Source organism: Stenella coeruleoalba (assembly GCF_951394435.1).
Source record: "Stenella coeruleoalba genome assembly, chromosome: 10".
Lineage (NCBI taxonomy): Eukaryota > Metazoa > Chordata > Mammalia > Artiodactyla > Delphinidae > Stenella > Stenella coeruleoalba.
The window spans coordinates 10,404,163-10,421,533 of NC_137156.1; the positions used below are offsets into that span (position 1 = coordinate 10,404,163).

Genomic DNA, 17,371 nt, shown 5'->3' on the forward strand with positions numbered 1-17,371 from the left:
ACACTGGGATTCCCCCCCCACCAAGTGACTTTCTAAAAAATATGTACCTATTAAGGTTCACTCTTTATGTCCTAAAATTCTGAGGGTTTGATGAGCACACAGTGTCATGCAGCCACAATTACAGCATCATACAGAATACTTTCATTCACCTAAAACATCCTGTTCTTCGCCTCACTCGCCCTCTCTCCATCCCCTCAAGCCCCTGACAACCACTCATCTTTTTCCTAGCTCTACAGTTTTGCTTTTCCAGAATATCATATCACTGAGATCATACAGTATGTTATCTTTTCAGACTGGAGTCTTTCACTCAGCAATATGCATTTAAGATCCATATGTGTCTCTGTGTGGATAGATAGCTCATTTCTTTTTTATCACTGAATAATATTCTATTGTATGGATGTACTGCAGTTTATCCATTCACCTACTGAGAGACATCTTGGTTGTTTCCTGTTTTGGTGATTATGAGAAAAGCCGTTATGAACATTTACATGCAGGTTTTTGTATGGGCGTAAGTTTTCAAACCAGTTGGGTAAACACCTAGGAACTCAACTGCTGGATCATATGGTAAACTATGTTTAGCTTTGGTAGAGACTGCCAAACCATCTTCCAAAGTGGCTGTATCATTTTGCACCCCCACCAGCAGAGTATGAGAGTTCCTGTTGCTCTCTGCACCCTCACCAGCAGTTGTCGTGGCCAGGTTTTCTTTGGATTTTAGCCATTCTAATAGCTAAAGCTAAGCATTTCCAATTGCTTTTAAAAAAAAAAAGGTGAAAAGAGCTAAACCCTGAATCAGATTTTTATTTTTGATTAAACAGCTGTCAAGAACTTACATCTCTAACAAGGAAGACCAAACCCCAGGGTTGAAGGCTGTGAAGGATCAGCAGCCTGTGATGTTGGGCACACATGGGAGTGGAAATTTAACTGGGCTTGTATTTTATTAGGACTGTTATTTCTGTAGTGCTCTGGTTACAAAGTTCCATAGGTTTTAAGTGGTCTGCCCCAGCCCTATTTTTCCCATAAGCCCTGTTACTTTTAGTGCGCAATTCTGTGAAAAACATTAAGTTTTTCCAGCAACACAATTTTGGCATTACGGTGGAAATACCGACATCTTCCCCTAGGACACACCCCCCTATCCTCTCCCCTGTCTAAAGAATTCACTCTGCACTTCAAAATTCAAGGAACTCCAGGGCTTCCCTGGTGGCACAGTGGTTGAGGGTCCACCTGCTGATGCAGGGAACGCAGGTTCGTGCCCCGGTCCGGGAAGATCCCACATGCCGCAGAGTGGCTGGGCCCGTGAGCCATGGCCGCTGGGCCTGCGCGTCCGGGGCCTGTGCTCCGCGGCGGGAGAGGCCACAACGGTGAGAGGCCCGAGTACCGCAAAAAAAAAAAAGTCAAGGAACTCCAGTGCACTGAACCCTTTCTTGTTTGTTTGTTCTTCTCTTTCCTCTTCCAGGATGGTATACATGGTAATTATTTAAAAGCTCCCAAATATCTTGATTTCCCTCATATGCCTATCCTTCCATCAAACCCAGCCAGCAAAACCACAGCCTTAAATCAACATTATAATCCACCTTCCCTATTCCTGCACTGGGCAGCTGGCCTTTGCGGAATAAAGTCCAACCGTCCTGCAAACAGTCACCACTGTGAACTAATGATGTCAGCTGGCATCCTCCACTGTTATCAATACCACACAGCAATCTTTAGAAAGATGAAGATGGTCCACATCTCCATCATTCACTTTAGGCTTTAAGTCCTCTACCTGAATTCAGTGAGCAAACTACCTCACCTCCTTTATCACAAAACGGGACTGAAATGGGACTCCACCATTATACCATATACCAACCATATATATATGGTTACGTTCTACTCTCCTCTCACGCATTACTAACTCGTCTGTCTACATCAGTCCACCTCTTCCACTGTTATCGAAGGAACAGTACGTACTCCTCTCCTCTTCAAGGGCAAGCATCTTAAGCTTCTGAACCACCTTCCTCCCTCCAAGTCCTTACTCTGTCAGCCTCCCAAGCTTGTATTTTCATCCTTTCCCTCTTTACTCTCCTTCCCTTCGATCTATAAGGGCACAGTGTCCCAAAAATGTATATCCTTCTCATAAAATTATATGTCTCTGTGTTATAAATCATTGTCAATAATGCACTGGAGTTGGTGGTTAGTATAATGAACTTTTTTTTTAACTTTAAGGTAGTAAAACCAAGTATTGGTACTATTTATCTTATTTGTTAAAACACGTTAAATTCTGTAGACACTTATTGAGACTCCATACCTTGCACTAACATCATACTGTCATCTAACTTACGTCACTTCAGTTTTACCCACGCAGCCAAACTAAAACTAGGCCTACTTAGAAATGATACAATAGTTTCTAACACAGTACCTTCCAAAGGGTTTTCTAGGGATAATTTTAAGTATGTGGATTTTCATCTTACATGCTGATGTTATAAGCTAATCTCCAGATACAACATAACTCCAATATCAATCATTAAAAAAAAAAACAAAAACCCACAGCTGCCCTAACCTCCATTCTCCTCCAGGTATTGACTAATCTCTTTCCTCATCTATATTTCTCAAGAATAACATATATTCACTATACTTTCTGCCTGGTCCCTTCTACTGACCCTGATTTCTGCCCCCATCACTCAATTCACACTGTTCTACCTAAGGTCACAACAAACTACTTTCCAAATCCAGTGGAAATTTTTCTGTGCCTAAGTCACTAAACCTATATGTTGCATTTGACACGAAAGTTCACTTCCTCATTTCTGACACTCCTCTGCTCAGCTTCTGTGACACCACCCTCCCCGCTGTCCAGGTGCCTCTTAACTACTCCTTCTTGGGCTCCCTGCAGTCTTTTAATGTTGGTCTTGCTCAAGGTTCCATCTTTGGCCCACTGCTCTTCTCACTTTACCCACTCTCTCTCACACTCTGAGTTTCAACTACCAGCTACAGGCGACTCCCAGGTCAGTCATGACCTCAGCCTCTCCTCCAGGTTCAGCCCCTCCTAGGAGAAACTGACCCCCACACTGTCCCTACTGAGAGGAGTGGGGTCCACACTATCCTTCCACCAGGAGGACATTTTGTATTTCATAACAACCCTCACACCCCTACAGCTGATTCAACACAGGTCAGCATCTATGGGAAGGCCACCAATTCACTCCACAGCACAGAATGAAAAGCTCTGCCCAACTAAGAAAGACGGCAACTAGCTAGGCCAATCTGCTGAGTCTCTTGGGAGTTTAAAATAGGAAAAAGGATAAACCAGTTAGTAGGGAAAAGAACAGAAAACCACCAGAAACTAGCACTGTAGCTGAATCATCTGAACATTAGAATAAAGTGACAAATCAGGAACTCCAGCTGTGGTGATGACACAGAGCCACCCTAACTCCAGAAGACCTCTTTCTGTTCTTTCTCCAACGCTATTTCTTTGGCTTCTTCTGGTTTACATGGTCAGATCACATGGCTAAGATTCCCATTTTCACTTACCTCTAAGTGTACTGTAATACTTCCTTGCGATAATTATTTGCTTCACGGTTCACTGCAAAAACCTAACAGGGCTGGAAACCCAGCATCAGCCTTGATTTCTCCATCATTCCATCATATCCAGTCAGATTTTCTTCAGCACAGATCACAGATATGTCTGCTCTTCTCTGCCCCCACCACTGACCAGTTCAGGTCCTTATTTCTTATGTGGTTTGCAACAGCCTTCTAAATGAGTCTGCTATTTCCAGGCTTGTGTCCTTGAGTCCACCTCCCAATTAGTTGTATAATCCGACAAAGATGAAAATGAGCCAGTCACTTCCTACTTAAAATCCTTAGATGATTCTTTGTCTCCTACAGAATAAGATCCAAGCTCGATAAAATACTCTATAAGGCCCCGCATGATCTTTTCCCAGCTGTACCTTGTCACACACTTAAATTCCAACAACCCCATATTGCTTGTAGATCCAAACATATAGAATAATTCTCTCCTCTATGCTTTTGTTTATGCTTTTTCCCTTGTAATGCCCAGCCCCTCCTCCCCTATATCATACTCATCTTTCAAGACTGACCGCTGGCCTCATCCCCTTCAAGAAGCTTTCCCTGACCCACCAACTTCACCCCTGACAAGGGCAGCCTGCAGCAGATGCTCCCCCATCTTCCACAGTACTCTATGACACTTCCCTACTACACACACTGCTTGATGTCCTTTGAGCTCTTCGAATTCAAAAACAGTGTCTTATTCACCTTTGAGTATCCAGAACCTGGCACAAAGTAAACACTCACTAAAAGCTTGCTGAATAAACAAAATGAATAAATAGAGAGTAAGGTATATATACAAATTGTCTAGAAGAATATCTGCCCTACAGCAATTGCTCAATAAATCATTACCAAAAAAAAATCATTACTATTGTCTACTTCTGTTCAATATGATTATTAGAATCACTTAATCCTTGCAGTTATAACTAGCATTCTTAAAGCTCAATTTTGGCAAAGGGATCCCTGGGAAAGCTTGGTTTTTAAATTCCTTGATTTTGAAGCACATTTTTGTATCACCTCCCATAAATCTCTAAAGACATTTGTATTGGTAAGCAAGCAAATATGTGTTGAGATACTTATTCTACGTAAAGAAGTGCAAGAAATTAGATAAGCAGTTAAACTGAGGACACGTTAAAGGCCTAGTGACTGGTGATACGGAGGGGGAGGGGAGCTGGGCATACCAAAAGTTCAACCGATTTGGTCACTGTTAATAATACTTCAGTTAGAAGGTGCAGTTCACTATTCATTTCTTCCTATCATTCCCAACTTTCACTTATCTTACATTTCTTCTAAGCTGCCCTAAATCAGTATAATCAAAGCGTCTGGACTTTTCCATGGCATTAGTGTGCTCCAGGTAGCACTTTCCCCAGAGGAAGTACTTTCAACATCAACTATTCTTCAAAGTCAACTATTCTTCAAAAAGTTATAAATGTGATCACTGGATTTTAACTACTTGAGATAATTAAGTCTCATACAAATTGAAATAGGCAATACAGTGTGGTGGAAAGAACACTAAATCTAAAATCAATGAAAATTAGTTTCCAATCCTGGCTTACTTGTGACTGGGAATTTCTAACTTCCAGGTGCTCCCACTTTTTCTCGTCTTAAATGAGAATTCCACCATCTTATGCAAATTCACTAACATGCTCCTGAGTGTACGTATCAAAACGCTTGGCAAAGTAAACAAATCGTGGTAACTTCACAAATATAAAAATGCAACCTGTAACTGAAACATTTAGACTAATCAAACCCATTGTCACATTCATTAAAATGCTTTAAATTGGAATAAAGTGATCATTATAACTAGGTCTAAACTTGTCACATTTATACTTATTCAAAGCTGACAAGAATTTCAAAAACAAAAGGGGCCATGCTTGAGGATTTCAACAGTTGGTGTGTGACTGCTAAGCAAAAAGTCTTCTAAAAATTTTTAACAGGTAGTAAACACACCCAATTCCTCTGCAATCCAATCAACTTGGTCTGTATGGCTGACACTGTTTAACATTAATCCCTTCAAATCATTTAAGGAACCCCACTGTTTCCAAAAGAGTAACTCCAATTTAGAAGAATAACATCTTCAAAACAGAATACGTTCAGACCAAAAGAAATTTATATTTCAAAGGCAAGAAAAATCCTCATCATATGGAAAATAATTATCATCAATCTTTTGAAATTCTGTAATATGCAAAAATACTTTAAGAACAATAGTTTTTAATGTTATTTTCTGACTTCAAATTTGCTTACCACTACCTAAGACACTTCCCCCTTGCTTAGATGCCCAGTAACTTCTGGTGTGGTCCACTCTGAAGGCACACAGAAAAACAACAGGAAAAACACACAGGCACATATTAAAATAACAAGACGAGGAAGAGGCAGTAGAAGGGGAAAAAGGGCCCGTGTTTGTGACAAGGGGGAAGGGAGAGACAAAGGGGAGATAGAAAAAAGCGAGAGGAAAGAAAAAGAATGACAAACAGCAAAATTTGTTCTTCCAGAAATAATGGTTTATGTTTACAAAAGAGTGAAGTTTCCAGAAAGTGAATCTTAGTATTACACAACAGAAAGTAATAAAGAGGCCAAGAGGAAAAATAACTGAGACAGCAGTGTCATAAATATTCCAAACTCCAACCAATTTCACATAAGCTGCACTTTTGTGTGACCCAAATCATCCATTTTATGTAAAAGTAGTTAGTAAAACTAGTCAAGGCATGTTACAGTGCTAAATAGACTATAATCACAGATCTTAGATATGGAAATTCAGAGCTGGAAATCTCCTTACCAACACCCAGCTCAACTCCCTCATCACTCAGAGGAAGAAACTGAGACCCTGTCTGGTAACATGCCTAAAATCACAAATGATGGCAGGACTCGGAAAGCTAGAATTCTTTGTTCAATAATCTCTTATATCTACTCCCTCTGATTTTATAAGCCAACTATCAACCATCAACCATAAAATTTAAAGTAAAGTTTTGTGGAGTCTGACAAAAAGCATTCTGGTAGCCAGATCAGAAGTAAACACTTCATACATAGCACTGTTCACACAAATTAAAACACAAAATTAAACAACAGCCTTCACAGGATATTAACAAAATGTCCTAACTTAAGAAAAACCAAAGGTCCAATATTTTGAAAATTTCAGCCACTTAGATTAAGAAGCATAACATTTAAAATTGAAAGTACTTCTCTGGATCTATGGATAAAAGGAAGGAATATTCAACAAGGCCTATTTTTGTGCGTTATTCTTTGCAGCCAAATCATTTGGAAGACTTCGGTGGCCATTCTCGTTCCTGATTAAATAGTAACTTATTTATCAAGGCTCTTCTCAAATTTCAGTCCAGTAAACTTTAAGAATTTCACCACAATGGTTGTTTATACCCTCTATATCCATGTCACTAGGATCTGATAAAGACCCTCCCTTTGAAGCCAATCAAAATGAGGCTGCTCTGAATGTAAAAGCAGCAGGTTTGGGGCCTAAAAAACTGGATTTGTTTCCAGATAGACTGACACATTGGATTGATTTTTTTCCCCCAGATAAGTAAATTTGATGCGTGTTATTAATGTGGGCTACATTTCAAAAACTCCCAGAGCAATTTATAATTTTATATACAACTGATCTGCTTAAAGCTTTGTTTTAACATAGGAGAGGTAGGTGAGGGAGGAGGGGGAGAGCACTAGCCTAAGGCTTTTTTTTTAACTGCAGGTGGAAAATAGGAGCCAGTTTTCTTTAAAATGCTAAATAACGTTTTTAACAAATCCCTGTTTTCAACGAGACTTTCATAATGCCAACATATAAATATAGGGCATATCCAATCAGTCGTGGTAGGTTACTGCTCCCCTAAGAAAACACGTACTCCTGAGGTTTCACCTCTCGCACCCTCCAGTTGCTTTTAGCAAGATACACTGACGGCAAACTTGGGGCCCCGGCCCGTGTGTTCCCCTAGACAATCTCTAGCTTAATTTGGGGCAAAATCCTCCACGATTACTCCTCCCCCTATACATCCCTGCTCTCCCTTAATTAGAAATTATCCCTCAGAATCGTGCCTCTCTTCCCCCCACGTAAGAGGAGAGCGCCTGACCCAACACCACCTGGAGAACAATGTAACCCAACTCCGAGCCCATAGATTCCTCCATCCCAGCCCTACGATTTATCTCAAAGGGAAATCAGAAAGCGAGTTATGTCCTGTCATCCTGGATTCCCCCGAGGTGTCCTGCTCCTGGCCTGGGATTACCAGCTCCATTCTACCCAGGACCATTATACTCACCTTCCCCTTCCCAGAATCGCCTGCTTTCCCTCGCACCTCTCCCCGCGACCCCAATCCCACCCTGGGAGCACCAGAGCCGGCGGCGAGTCCCCTCCGAGGACACCCGGCCCCGGGAGGGCGGGGGCGGCCCGAGGGTCTGCGGCCCCACTCCCACCGCAGGACACACGCCCAGTACCTTTGTAGTGCACCCGCAGGTTATTCTGAGACAGGCCGATGTAGCTGAACTTGTCCTTCGGGCTCCAGGACCGAGGCAGCGGCGTCTCCTGCTCGTCCACGGCCGGGTAGAGGCGCTTCAGCCGCCGCTGCAGCTCCTTCTCCTGCTCGTTCAGGGCCGAGTCCCCGTGCGGGAAGGGGGCCGCAGCACTGCTGCCCGCCGCCACGGCCGGGGCCGGACCGCCTCCGGCCGGGCCGGGGCCCGCGGCAAGACCCGGGGGCGCAGGGGGCGCGCTGGCGGGGGCGGCCGCCGAGGCGGGCTGCGGGGGCGGGGGCGGGGGCGGCGGCGGCGGCGGCGGCGGGGCCGCGGTGGCCGGGGGCGGCGGCGGCGGCGGCGGCGGCGGCGGCGGGTGGAGGAGCAGGGCGGCCGCCGCGGCCCCTAAGCCGCCACCGCCGCCCGCGCCGCCGGGCGAGCCGGCCGGAGAGGAGCCAGCGCTGACGGCCGGGGGCGCCGGCAGGACGACTCCGGACACCGGGGCCACGGCCGCCGGCGGTGGCGCCGGCAGCTGCTGCTGCTGTTGTTGCTGCTGCGGCGGCGGCTGCCCGGACATCCCGGCCGCGACTCAGCCTGCGGCCACCTCCACCTCTTCTCTCCTTCCTCCTCCGCTTCCCGGGGGCGCTGTCGCTGCGGCCGCCGGCACCAGGCGCCCAGTCCGCCCGCCCCGGAAGCAGGCGGCGGGCCGCGCGCCGAGAGGGAGAAAGCACGACGGTTGGGGGGCTCGGAGCCGGGGGAGTGGGCGCCAGGCCCGGGGAGGTCCCGAGAGAACGCTGGCCGGAGCGCGGGCGCTGGCCCGGGACGAGGCGCTGAGGGCGGGGGCGAGGCGGGGGCGCGGGAAGAGAAAGCGCGGTGGCAGCAGCCGCGGCCGCTACTCTCGCGGCTGTTTCCCGGCGGGCGGGCCGGGCCGGCGCGAGACGCTGCGCGCGGGCGGTGCTGGGCGAAGGGGCGGGGCCGGAGGGGCGAGCTCGGCGCGAGGGGCGGGGCCGAGCGGGGGGCGGGGCCGTGCGGGCGGCGGAGGGCGGGCCCGCGGGGGTCCCGGCGCCGGGAGACCGCACTAGGGAGGCGGGTGGCCCCGCGCGGACTCCGCCTTTGCCCGGGTCCGCCAGCCGTTCGCGGACCGGATGCTGGGGTCCCCGCCTCTGCCGGGAGCCCGCCGCCTCGCCCCGCTCGCCCGGGCCCTCCCCGGGAGAATCTCCTCCTACTTTACTTCTTTTTGTTGTCGTCGCCCCACCTCCCCAACCGTAGGGTTCCCGCTGGCGCGGCGGGGCCCGCTTCTCGCCCAGGCGAAAGTAATCGAGCCCCGTTGGGGCCGCCGCGAGTCCGGTCTGCGGGCCCCAGGGACGAGCGGGGCGGCTCCGGCTCCCAAATCGGGTCCCCGGGGCGAGCCGTCCGGGCGGCGCCCACGGGCTGCTCGGGCTCCAGCTCCTGCACCAGTACAGGTCCCTGTTTGCCGCCTCCCTCTTAAGGAACCAACTGCTCTGCATACTTCATAACCATTTCTGAAGGGAAAGTCTCCCACTTAAAACAGGGAGCATTTTGTTAAGTAATTTTATGAGGACTTAAAGTGAACCCAGGGTGGCAGAAGGTGTCACTAATTTATTAGGAATGCTAATAAAGACTGGCATCTCATCAAAGAGCAGGAACACGAACCGTACGAATACAAGGTGTATTTACGCAGGGCTTCTGGAGGCGTCAAAACATTTTAGAGACTCCTTCGTTTTCGTAACAGGCCTCTTTGTTACGTAGCAAAGAATTATGACCATTTTGAAAACAAGGAAATATTCACTGAGGTCAGCAGAGTCAAAAATAGGACTTCCTACTTTGCAATTCCCAACAGTGCTTTGCTTGGTCGACTAATTGGGCACAACTCGCCAAGTGTTGCTCTCTGACCCGTCCTAACATTACTATTTTGTTTTCATCACATCTCTTTGTTTAGGTTATCGTTTCCTTAGCTGGCAAAATCGAGCTTTACACGTGTAATCTACACCATACAAATTCTGGTATTTTGTTTGCTTCCAAAGATATTATGGTGCTAATTGTTTGGCCAAATAAGCAAGGAGTGTTCTTTGCTGAATAGAGAATTATTTTGTCTTGAAGAGGGTAGGTAAATGGTGATTTAATTGAAGGCCCTCAACGGCTGGCCAGAACTAATAGTCATTTAGTCTAATTTCTCCCTCAATTACCCAGCAACTAGATGCCCTGTTGTTCTTTAATAAAAATATCCGATAATTCTAACCTGCTGTTTGATGACTTTTTTCAAGCCACTGCACTTTAAATTACATGATGTCATTGTATGTAAATTGTTCTAAGCCTGTCATTTATATTACAGTAACGAGTTAAATGTAAACCAAGCTCTATTTAAATGTTGGCTAGCCAAGGTAGAATAAATGGGCTCCAAGTCTCATCAAACTTTCTTGAAATAGTCACCAAGGTTTTATTTATGACGGTGTACTTTCTTCTGTCAGCACACTGAAAAACCATTTAGAACTTTACATATCCTAGGAAAGGCAGAGAGAATAAGAGTATCTTGACATTGGGCTTCCCTGGTGGCGCAGTGGTTTAGAATCCACCTGCCAATGCAGGGGACATGGGTTTGAGCCCCGATCCGGGAAGATCCCACATGCTGTGGAGCAACTAAGCCGTCCGTATGCCACAACTACTGAGCCTGTGCTCTAGAGCCCGTGAGCCACAACTACTGAGCCCACGAGCCACAACTACAAATCTGAAGTGTCGAAGAAATTTAGGCCTAAAAAGCTTCAACAGATAGTACTGATAGATGAAATATGGAAGCAGACTAAGTGCCCAGCATGAAGGGACTAGTTGACGAAATTCCACTCAACGGAATCAGGAGCACATAGAGGAAATTTGTTTGAATTTTTTTTAAATGCATCCCCTCTGGGCAGTGGAATCCCCAAAAGACAGGGCCAACTAATTAGAGAAAAGGCACTCCTTTCTCTTGACTTAGTGGATATTGGGACCAGTTTCTTACCCACTCCTTCCAGGCCTCCTGCACAAGCACAGCCTGAAATAAATATTATATACCCTCTTGAAAATGAAGACATGGAAAAATGATTCTGATGTTCTAACTGGAAAAAGGCTATACAATAATTTACACTGCCAAAGCTGTTAGCAAAAGGCATGAAGGAAAATCACAAAATGTTTCTATAATGGGCAATTATAATACATAATTAAAATTTTATTACCAATATATTAGATTTTTACATAGAGATGTAAATGATAAAAATCCACCAGCCTTGAACTTGTCCACAACATTTTTGCACCTATATTTTCAGTCCTTCCCATGTATTGCTGTAATATTGATACACACATATCTGCTGAGGTTCTCAGTAGTGAACAGTTAGGAGCCAATTCTGGCTCTCTTAAGCGGAAGCAACTTATTGGAATGATATTTGGTGGGTCTCAGAATTGACCAGAAGGCTAGACAACCAGGCCTAAAACAAAGACCAAAAGGGTTCAGGCAGCACAAATAGACTGGCCCCACCACTGGTCTCATCAGCCATCAGATGCCACCTCCACCACCTAGACTGTCACCTTTCCGACCTCCAGTCTTTTTACTACTCACTCATGTTTCAAAGTTGGCCAAGCCTAGGTTGCATGTTCATGCCAGGGGCCGCCAGTGAGCAGATATCCCCAGCTTATAGAGGTACTGAGTTATTGAGACCTTCAGCTCAGGGTGGGCCTGGAGTGGCTAGAGCCTGTGGTCCCTTCTGGCAGTGAGCAGCCCCGTGCGTGCATAGAGCGCTTTACACGTCTCATTCATTTTCTATGCTTGGCGTGACATGAAGAAGTTAGAACACACTGCCCTAATGGGACAGTGGCCACTGATGCTCTCAGTCAAGGATTTTCCAGTACTAGGAAAGAGGTGCAGACACTGGCCAGCCAGTTTCAGTAAGTGTCCATGAGAGTATCCTCCTAGGTACTGGAAAATGGGATGGCAGAGTGTGCCGTCTGTAGTGTGCCGTCTGTAGTACTGTCTATATCCATTGCTGCTGAACAAATTACCCCCAAACTAAGTGGTTTAAAATAACAACATTTATTATCATACAGTTTCTGTGACTCAGAAACCTCATGGGCATTCAAGGTGTCAGCTGGGGCTAAAGTTATCTCCAGACTTGACTGAGGAAGGATCCACTTCTAAGCTCACTTACGTGGTTGTTTCTGGAGGATTGGATTCTGTTTCTGGAGACCATTGGTCTAAGGGCCTCGGTTCCTTGCTGGCTATTGGCCGGAAGTGGCCCTCAGTTCTTTGCCACATAGGCCTCTCCAACATGGCAGCTTGCTTCGTCAAAATGTGCAGGCCGAGAAAGCACTAGCAGCGGAACAGAGGTCCCAGTCTTTTGTAACCGCATCACAGAAGTGACGTCCCATCGCTTTTGCCATAATCTGTTTGTTCAGAGTAAGTCACTAGGTCCAGCCCACATTCAAGGGGAGGGGATGACACAAGGGCATGAATACCAGAAGGCAGGGATCTTGCAGGCCACCTTTGAAAAGTGCCTATCACAGGGTTGTTGCAACTTCCGGTGATCCAGGGGGACTGCACTTGCCACACACACACATCAAATATAGCTTCTAGACCAGGAATTGGCCAACTTTTTCTGTAACGGGTCAGATAGTAAATATTTTAGGCTCTGTGTGCCTGTTGAAACTATTCAACTTTGCCTTCGTGGATGAAAAGGAGCCATAAACAATACATAAAGCAATGGGCATGGCTGCATTCCAACAAAACTTCATTTACAAGAAAAGAGGCAGCAGGCTGTACTTGGTCTACAGGCTGTACTGGCTGATCCCAGTTCTAGACCCTTCTATTGACATCTCTTATAAAACATTCTCAACACTAAATGGCAAGACCAAGTCATTAGCAATGAAATCCCAGAAGATAACAAGTTCACTCTGTGACCAATAAAGTATGATTTACCCTAGGGTCCTGGACAGGCTGTATACCATACGTGAACAGAGTCAGGATATTTCTGCCCCTAACGTGTGGCAAATTGAACTGGATGGCAAATGGCTGAACAATGCTAGGAAACTGCAACAGGAAGAGGTCCAAATTGGGAGTAATGCTCAGTGAGCATTTATGAAGCACCTATTGTGTATGGAACCCCGTGTTAGGTTCTGGGCACAGAGTAAGGAAAAGAATGAAGGATTACAAAGATGAGAAAGGCAGTATGGAAACTATTCCTTCAGTGAATAGAATCTAGTTGGAGAGGCAAGATTAGTACACATGAATGACAACAGGGCTTCTCAAACCTGGATGTGGGCATTTGCTGAACAGGACCTGAGATTCTGCATTTCTAGCAGGCTTCCAGGGGATGCCACTGCTGCTGGTCCACAGGCCATCCTTTGAATAACAAGGACTTAGAGAAATAGCTGATGCTCTTTAGAAACAAAAGCTGTAACTTGCCTACCCTCTGTGAGTTAGCCGCCTATTTTCCTGAGATGTGGGCTGCCTTTCAGTCATAATTTATTGAATGCCTATTATATGCAATACACAGTGCCAGGCAGCACGTGGAAATTTTTTAAAAAACAGAGAGAGAAAGAGAAAGGGAGAGAACTTAAGGTCCTTAAGTTTTGTGGGAGAGAACATTACTTATATAACCAATTTTTCAGGGTAGAGTATGAAAAGTGCTACAGTATTGACAAAGAGCACCAGGGCTATTTTTCTAATATCCCGGAAAAAGTAATTCTGCAGACTAACCCATTGTTGTCACCAAAATGAATTTTTTCAATGTAAGTTTCTTTGTACCTAGGTTACAGCATGGAGGTAACTAACATGTATACATATTTTACCATGACGATCCTCAATGAAGGTACAAGGCCTAATTTGTTATCTAAGTAAATATAAGAAGAAAGCAATTTAGTGAAGTGATTTATTTCACAATTCACTATTTCTTTCATCATGGCTCTATATAATTTTATGCTTGGTAATTAATTTTTTAAGCATCTTTGCTTGTTTTCCTTAAGTGCCTTAAAGATATGCAAAAAATATGCCCGGCAATATGTGAGGCTTTTAAAAATTTTAATATTTCAAAGCTGTCAGAACATCTGTACCTTAAAAACTGTTTCAGAGACTTCTTTAGTATTTTTCTGTTTCAGCTGCAATTGTCCGAAGAATATTTAACTTAGAAACAGATGTCAGTCATTCAAAGAGGAGTGGCATTTGCTGTGGAATTACAGGTCTGTCTCCTAATGTCATCAACAGTCTCAGTCCTTCATATGTGCCTTATGCCACTGTCCATCTGAAAATTGCACATAGGTAATTTATCTTTGGCATGCCTTTTTTTGGCGGCATGCCTTTTTTTGGCTGCATGCCTTTTGGGACCTCAGTTCTCCGACCAGGGATGAACTTGCTCCTTTGACAGTGAAAGCACAAAGTCCTAACCACTGGACTGCCAGGGAATTCCCAATCTTTGGCATTTTTAAGAGGCCCAAGAGCTTTCGAAATCCTTAAACTCCAAATTCTACTACAGCATGTTATGCCACTCCATAAAATTCAGCAAGTATAATGAGAATAATCTACATGATTAGAGAACGCCAAAGTCACGCTGACATGTGGGTGTTGGGTAGTTGGTTAGGCCACGCAGTGATCAAGTGCATATTTTCATGTCGTGCAATAACCTCATCACACGTGCGATACAGTTTGTGCTTTTGGCAGAATTATGAACCAGAACTATGTCAAGAACTTTCTGGACTGCTTCTAAAGACGGTGGGTGTTCAATATGAGTGTAAGTGTGCAAGCAGTGCCCTGATCAGATTCTTCCCATGTGCATGTCTCTCTTTATCTTGCTGTGGTTGTGTCTGTACACACATGTACATACTGTGGTAGACCCAAAAATGGCCCCCCAAAAGATAGCCACCTATGAACCTGTGCATGTGACTTTATTGGGAAAGAGGGTCTTTGCGAATGTGATTAAGGATCTTGAAACAAGATGATCCTGGGTTATCCCATTGTGCCCTGAATCCGATGGCAAATGTCCTTATGAAGAGAAGCATAGGGAGATTTGAGACAGACAGATGAGGAGACACGTACAGAGGAAAAGGCCATATAAAGATGGAGCAGAGAGATGCTGCCGCAAGCCAAGGAATGCCAACAGCCACCAGAAGCTGGAAGAGGTGAAGACCGGATCTGCCCCTACAGAAGTGGGGGGCGTGCAGCCCTGCCAACACCTGGACTTCTGGCCTCTAGAACTGTGAGAGAATAAGCTTCTGCTGGTTTACGCCACCAAGTTTGCGGTCATTTGTTACAGAGGCCACACATGCAGCTCAAATATTTTAGGTCCTGGGTAAAAGAGTTGTACAAAGTCGTTGAAAAGATTAAGTATACTGTGGATGGTGGAAGCTAGAGTGATACGGTAACACATCTCTCCCTCATCAAAACTGCAGTGCTTTTTATTTGAATGTACTTTTCCATAAGATGCAGAACTCACGTGTTATGTAAATTTTATACATCGATTAAGCAAGTCTAGATTCACGACTTGTCTTCATAATTTTATAGCTTACTCTCTCTCTCCCTCTGGGTTCCAACCACACTTCAGTAAAAAAAAGAAGGGGGGGCTATAAGCACTCTGGTTTGATGGAAAAGTAATTTTATAATTAGGGTATGAATTGAAATCGCTCTTCCACTGAGCAGAAGCATAAATGCCATAAAGCTGCCTTAAGGACACTATTAGAGGGTCACCTTGGCTGCCACAGTTCAGGGCTGTTACTTTTTAACCATTACATGCCTAATGTCACGTGTATTATACTTTAACAACCATTTAAAAATCTGACTCCATGAGGATAACTTTGTGGGATAGGTCAGGGGTCTTATATCAGGTTTCCTAGAAGCAGACCCTGAGATGGGGTTTCTGATGCAGGTGACTTTTGGGCGGAGAGTGCTCTCAAGTGAAATCTGTTAGGGAAGCAGGACAGTGCAGGGGAAGAAGCCAGGAAAAAATGAAGTTTCCATGAAGTCTGGCTTCAGCTTGGGGAGCTGGAGAGTATGTAGCACGACAGAATTGCCCTCTCCTTAGGCAAGAGTCCAGGACTTTTAGAACCTGTATTAATCACTCATTAGCCGCAGACCACCTTCCTCCCTGGGGGAGCATAACATCCTGGGCATCTCTGGGCAAGGAGGCTCCCTTCAGGCGAGGGTAGTTCTCTGGAGAAGGGTGTGGAGTGAGCCCTTGGTAACCAACGCTCATGGCAGCCTGAGATGGGCACACCGGCAGGTAAGGAGAACTGGTCAGGGCACCAGTAGCATCTAAGGATGCATGGACTTTGCTTCAAATTACATTCTAATCACACAGCTGATCATTTTAGTGGCTACACCTGCCATTAGAGAACTCTGAAAGAAAAAAACATGCTTGCATTACTGAAGAGTGTTGGAATTTCACAAGTCTTGCAAATCATATTATGGAGTTATAACCAGCAAATACTTTCAAATCTTGATAGGAATAATCTGGGAAGAGTATCTTTTGTAAAGAAGTCCGTTTTTAGAATGCACATGTAAGCAGGAGCCCTGTCACAGGTTTGGCTGTGCTGTCGGGCCCAGGGCTGACCTCCATCATGTCTATTTTCATGGTCTGTATGTATTTTTCCATTCTCTGTCGGCCACATGAATGTCTGTCTGTGTCAGTGTGGTGTATTTTAGTCTCTAAGGTCCAAGTAGGTACAGGTCCCATCTACGTATTGTTCTCTATGTAATATGTTGCACAATTATCTGCTTAGTTACTGCTTCTTGTTGACAGTGAAGTGTAGATATGTGACTATTTGCTTTGGAGTGATGGCAATGATGTTCTACTTAATAATTGCCCAGGCATTAACCATCTGACTAAGACATCATCCGAAGCAGGATGTGCACATTCAAATACTCCCAGGAGACAGATGATAATGTAAAAGAGTGAAGACAATGCGGTATAAAACAATAGAGATCAGTGGGAGTTGTAACAGACTAGAGACTGTAGAGGAATTCAAATCAGAATGCTTGAAACACGACACGGGCCGAACAAAACACTTCTGTGGGTCAGATGTGGCTAATGAGTGACCATTTGGTGGCCCAAAGGCTGATCTGAACTCAGAGCTGAAAATTCGGGCCAATTACAGATGTCCTGGATGGGCCTTGCTGTCTTACTTCTGTCTGGCTCCCTGAGAAGCGGAAAACTGTTATTATTTCAGAACCACAATGTGAGGATGTGGAGAAAAGGGAACCCCCAGGCACTGTTGCCGGGTGCAAATTGGTGCAGCCACTGTGGAACACAGTATGGAGGTTTCTTAAAAAACTAAAAATAGAACTACCATATGACCTAGCAATTCTACTCCTATGTATATATCTGGAAAAAACAAAAACATTAGTTCAAAAAGATACATGCAC

At 45.2% G+C, this 17,371-nt stretch overlaps 1 protein-coding gene across 5 annotated transcripts in view; it reads right to left on the bottom strand.

The window, feature by feature from the left end:
- RANBP9 (RAN binding protein 9) overlaps window positions 1-17,371 on the bottom strand; it is a 160,199-nt gene that overhangs the window by 80,685 nt on the left and 62,143 nt on the right. The window contains exon 1 of one of the 5 annotated variants that reach the window (XM_079933670.1): window positions 7,966-8,661. The exons of the other annotated variants lie outside the window; for them this stretch is intronic. Coding sequence (XP_079789796.1) covers window positions 7,966-8,554 — 589 coding nt within the window. The 5' untranslated portion in view covers window positions 8,555-8,661. Of the gene's footprint in view, window positions 1-7,965; window positions 8,662-17,371 lie in introns of those variants that run through there. 5 annotated transcript variants of the gene reach the window in all.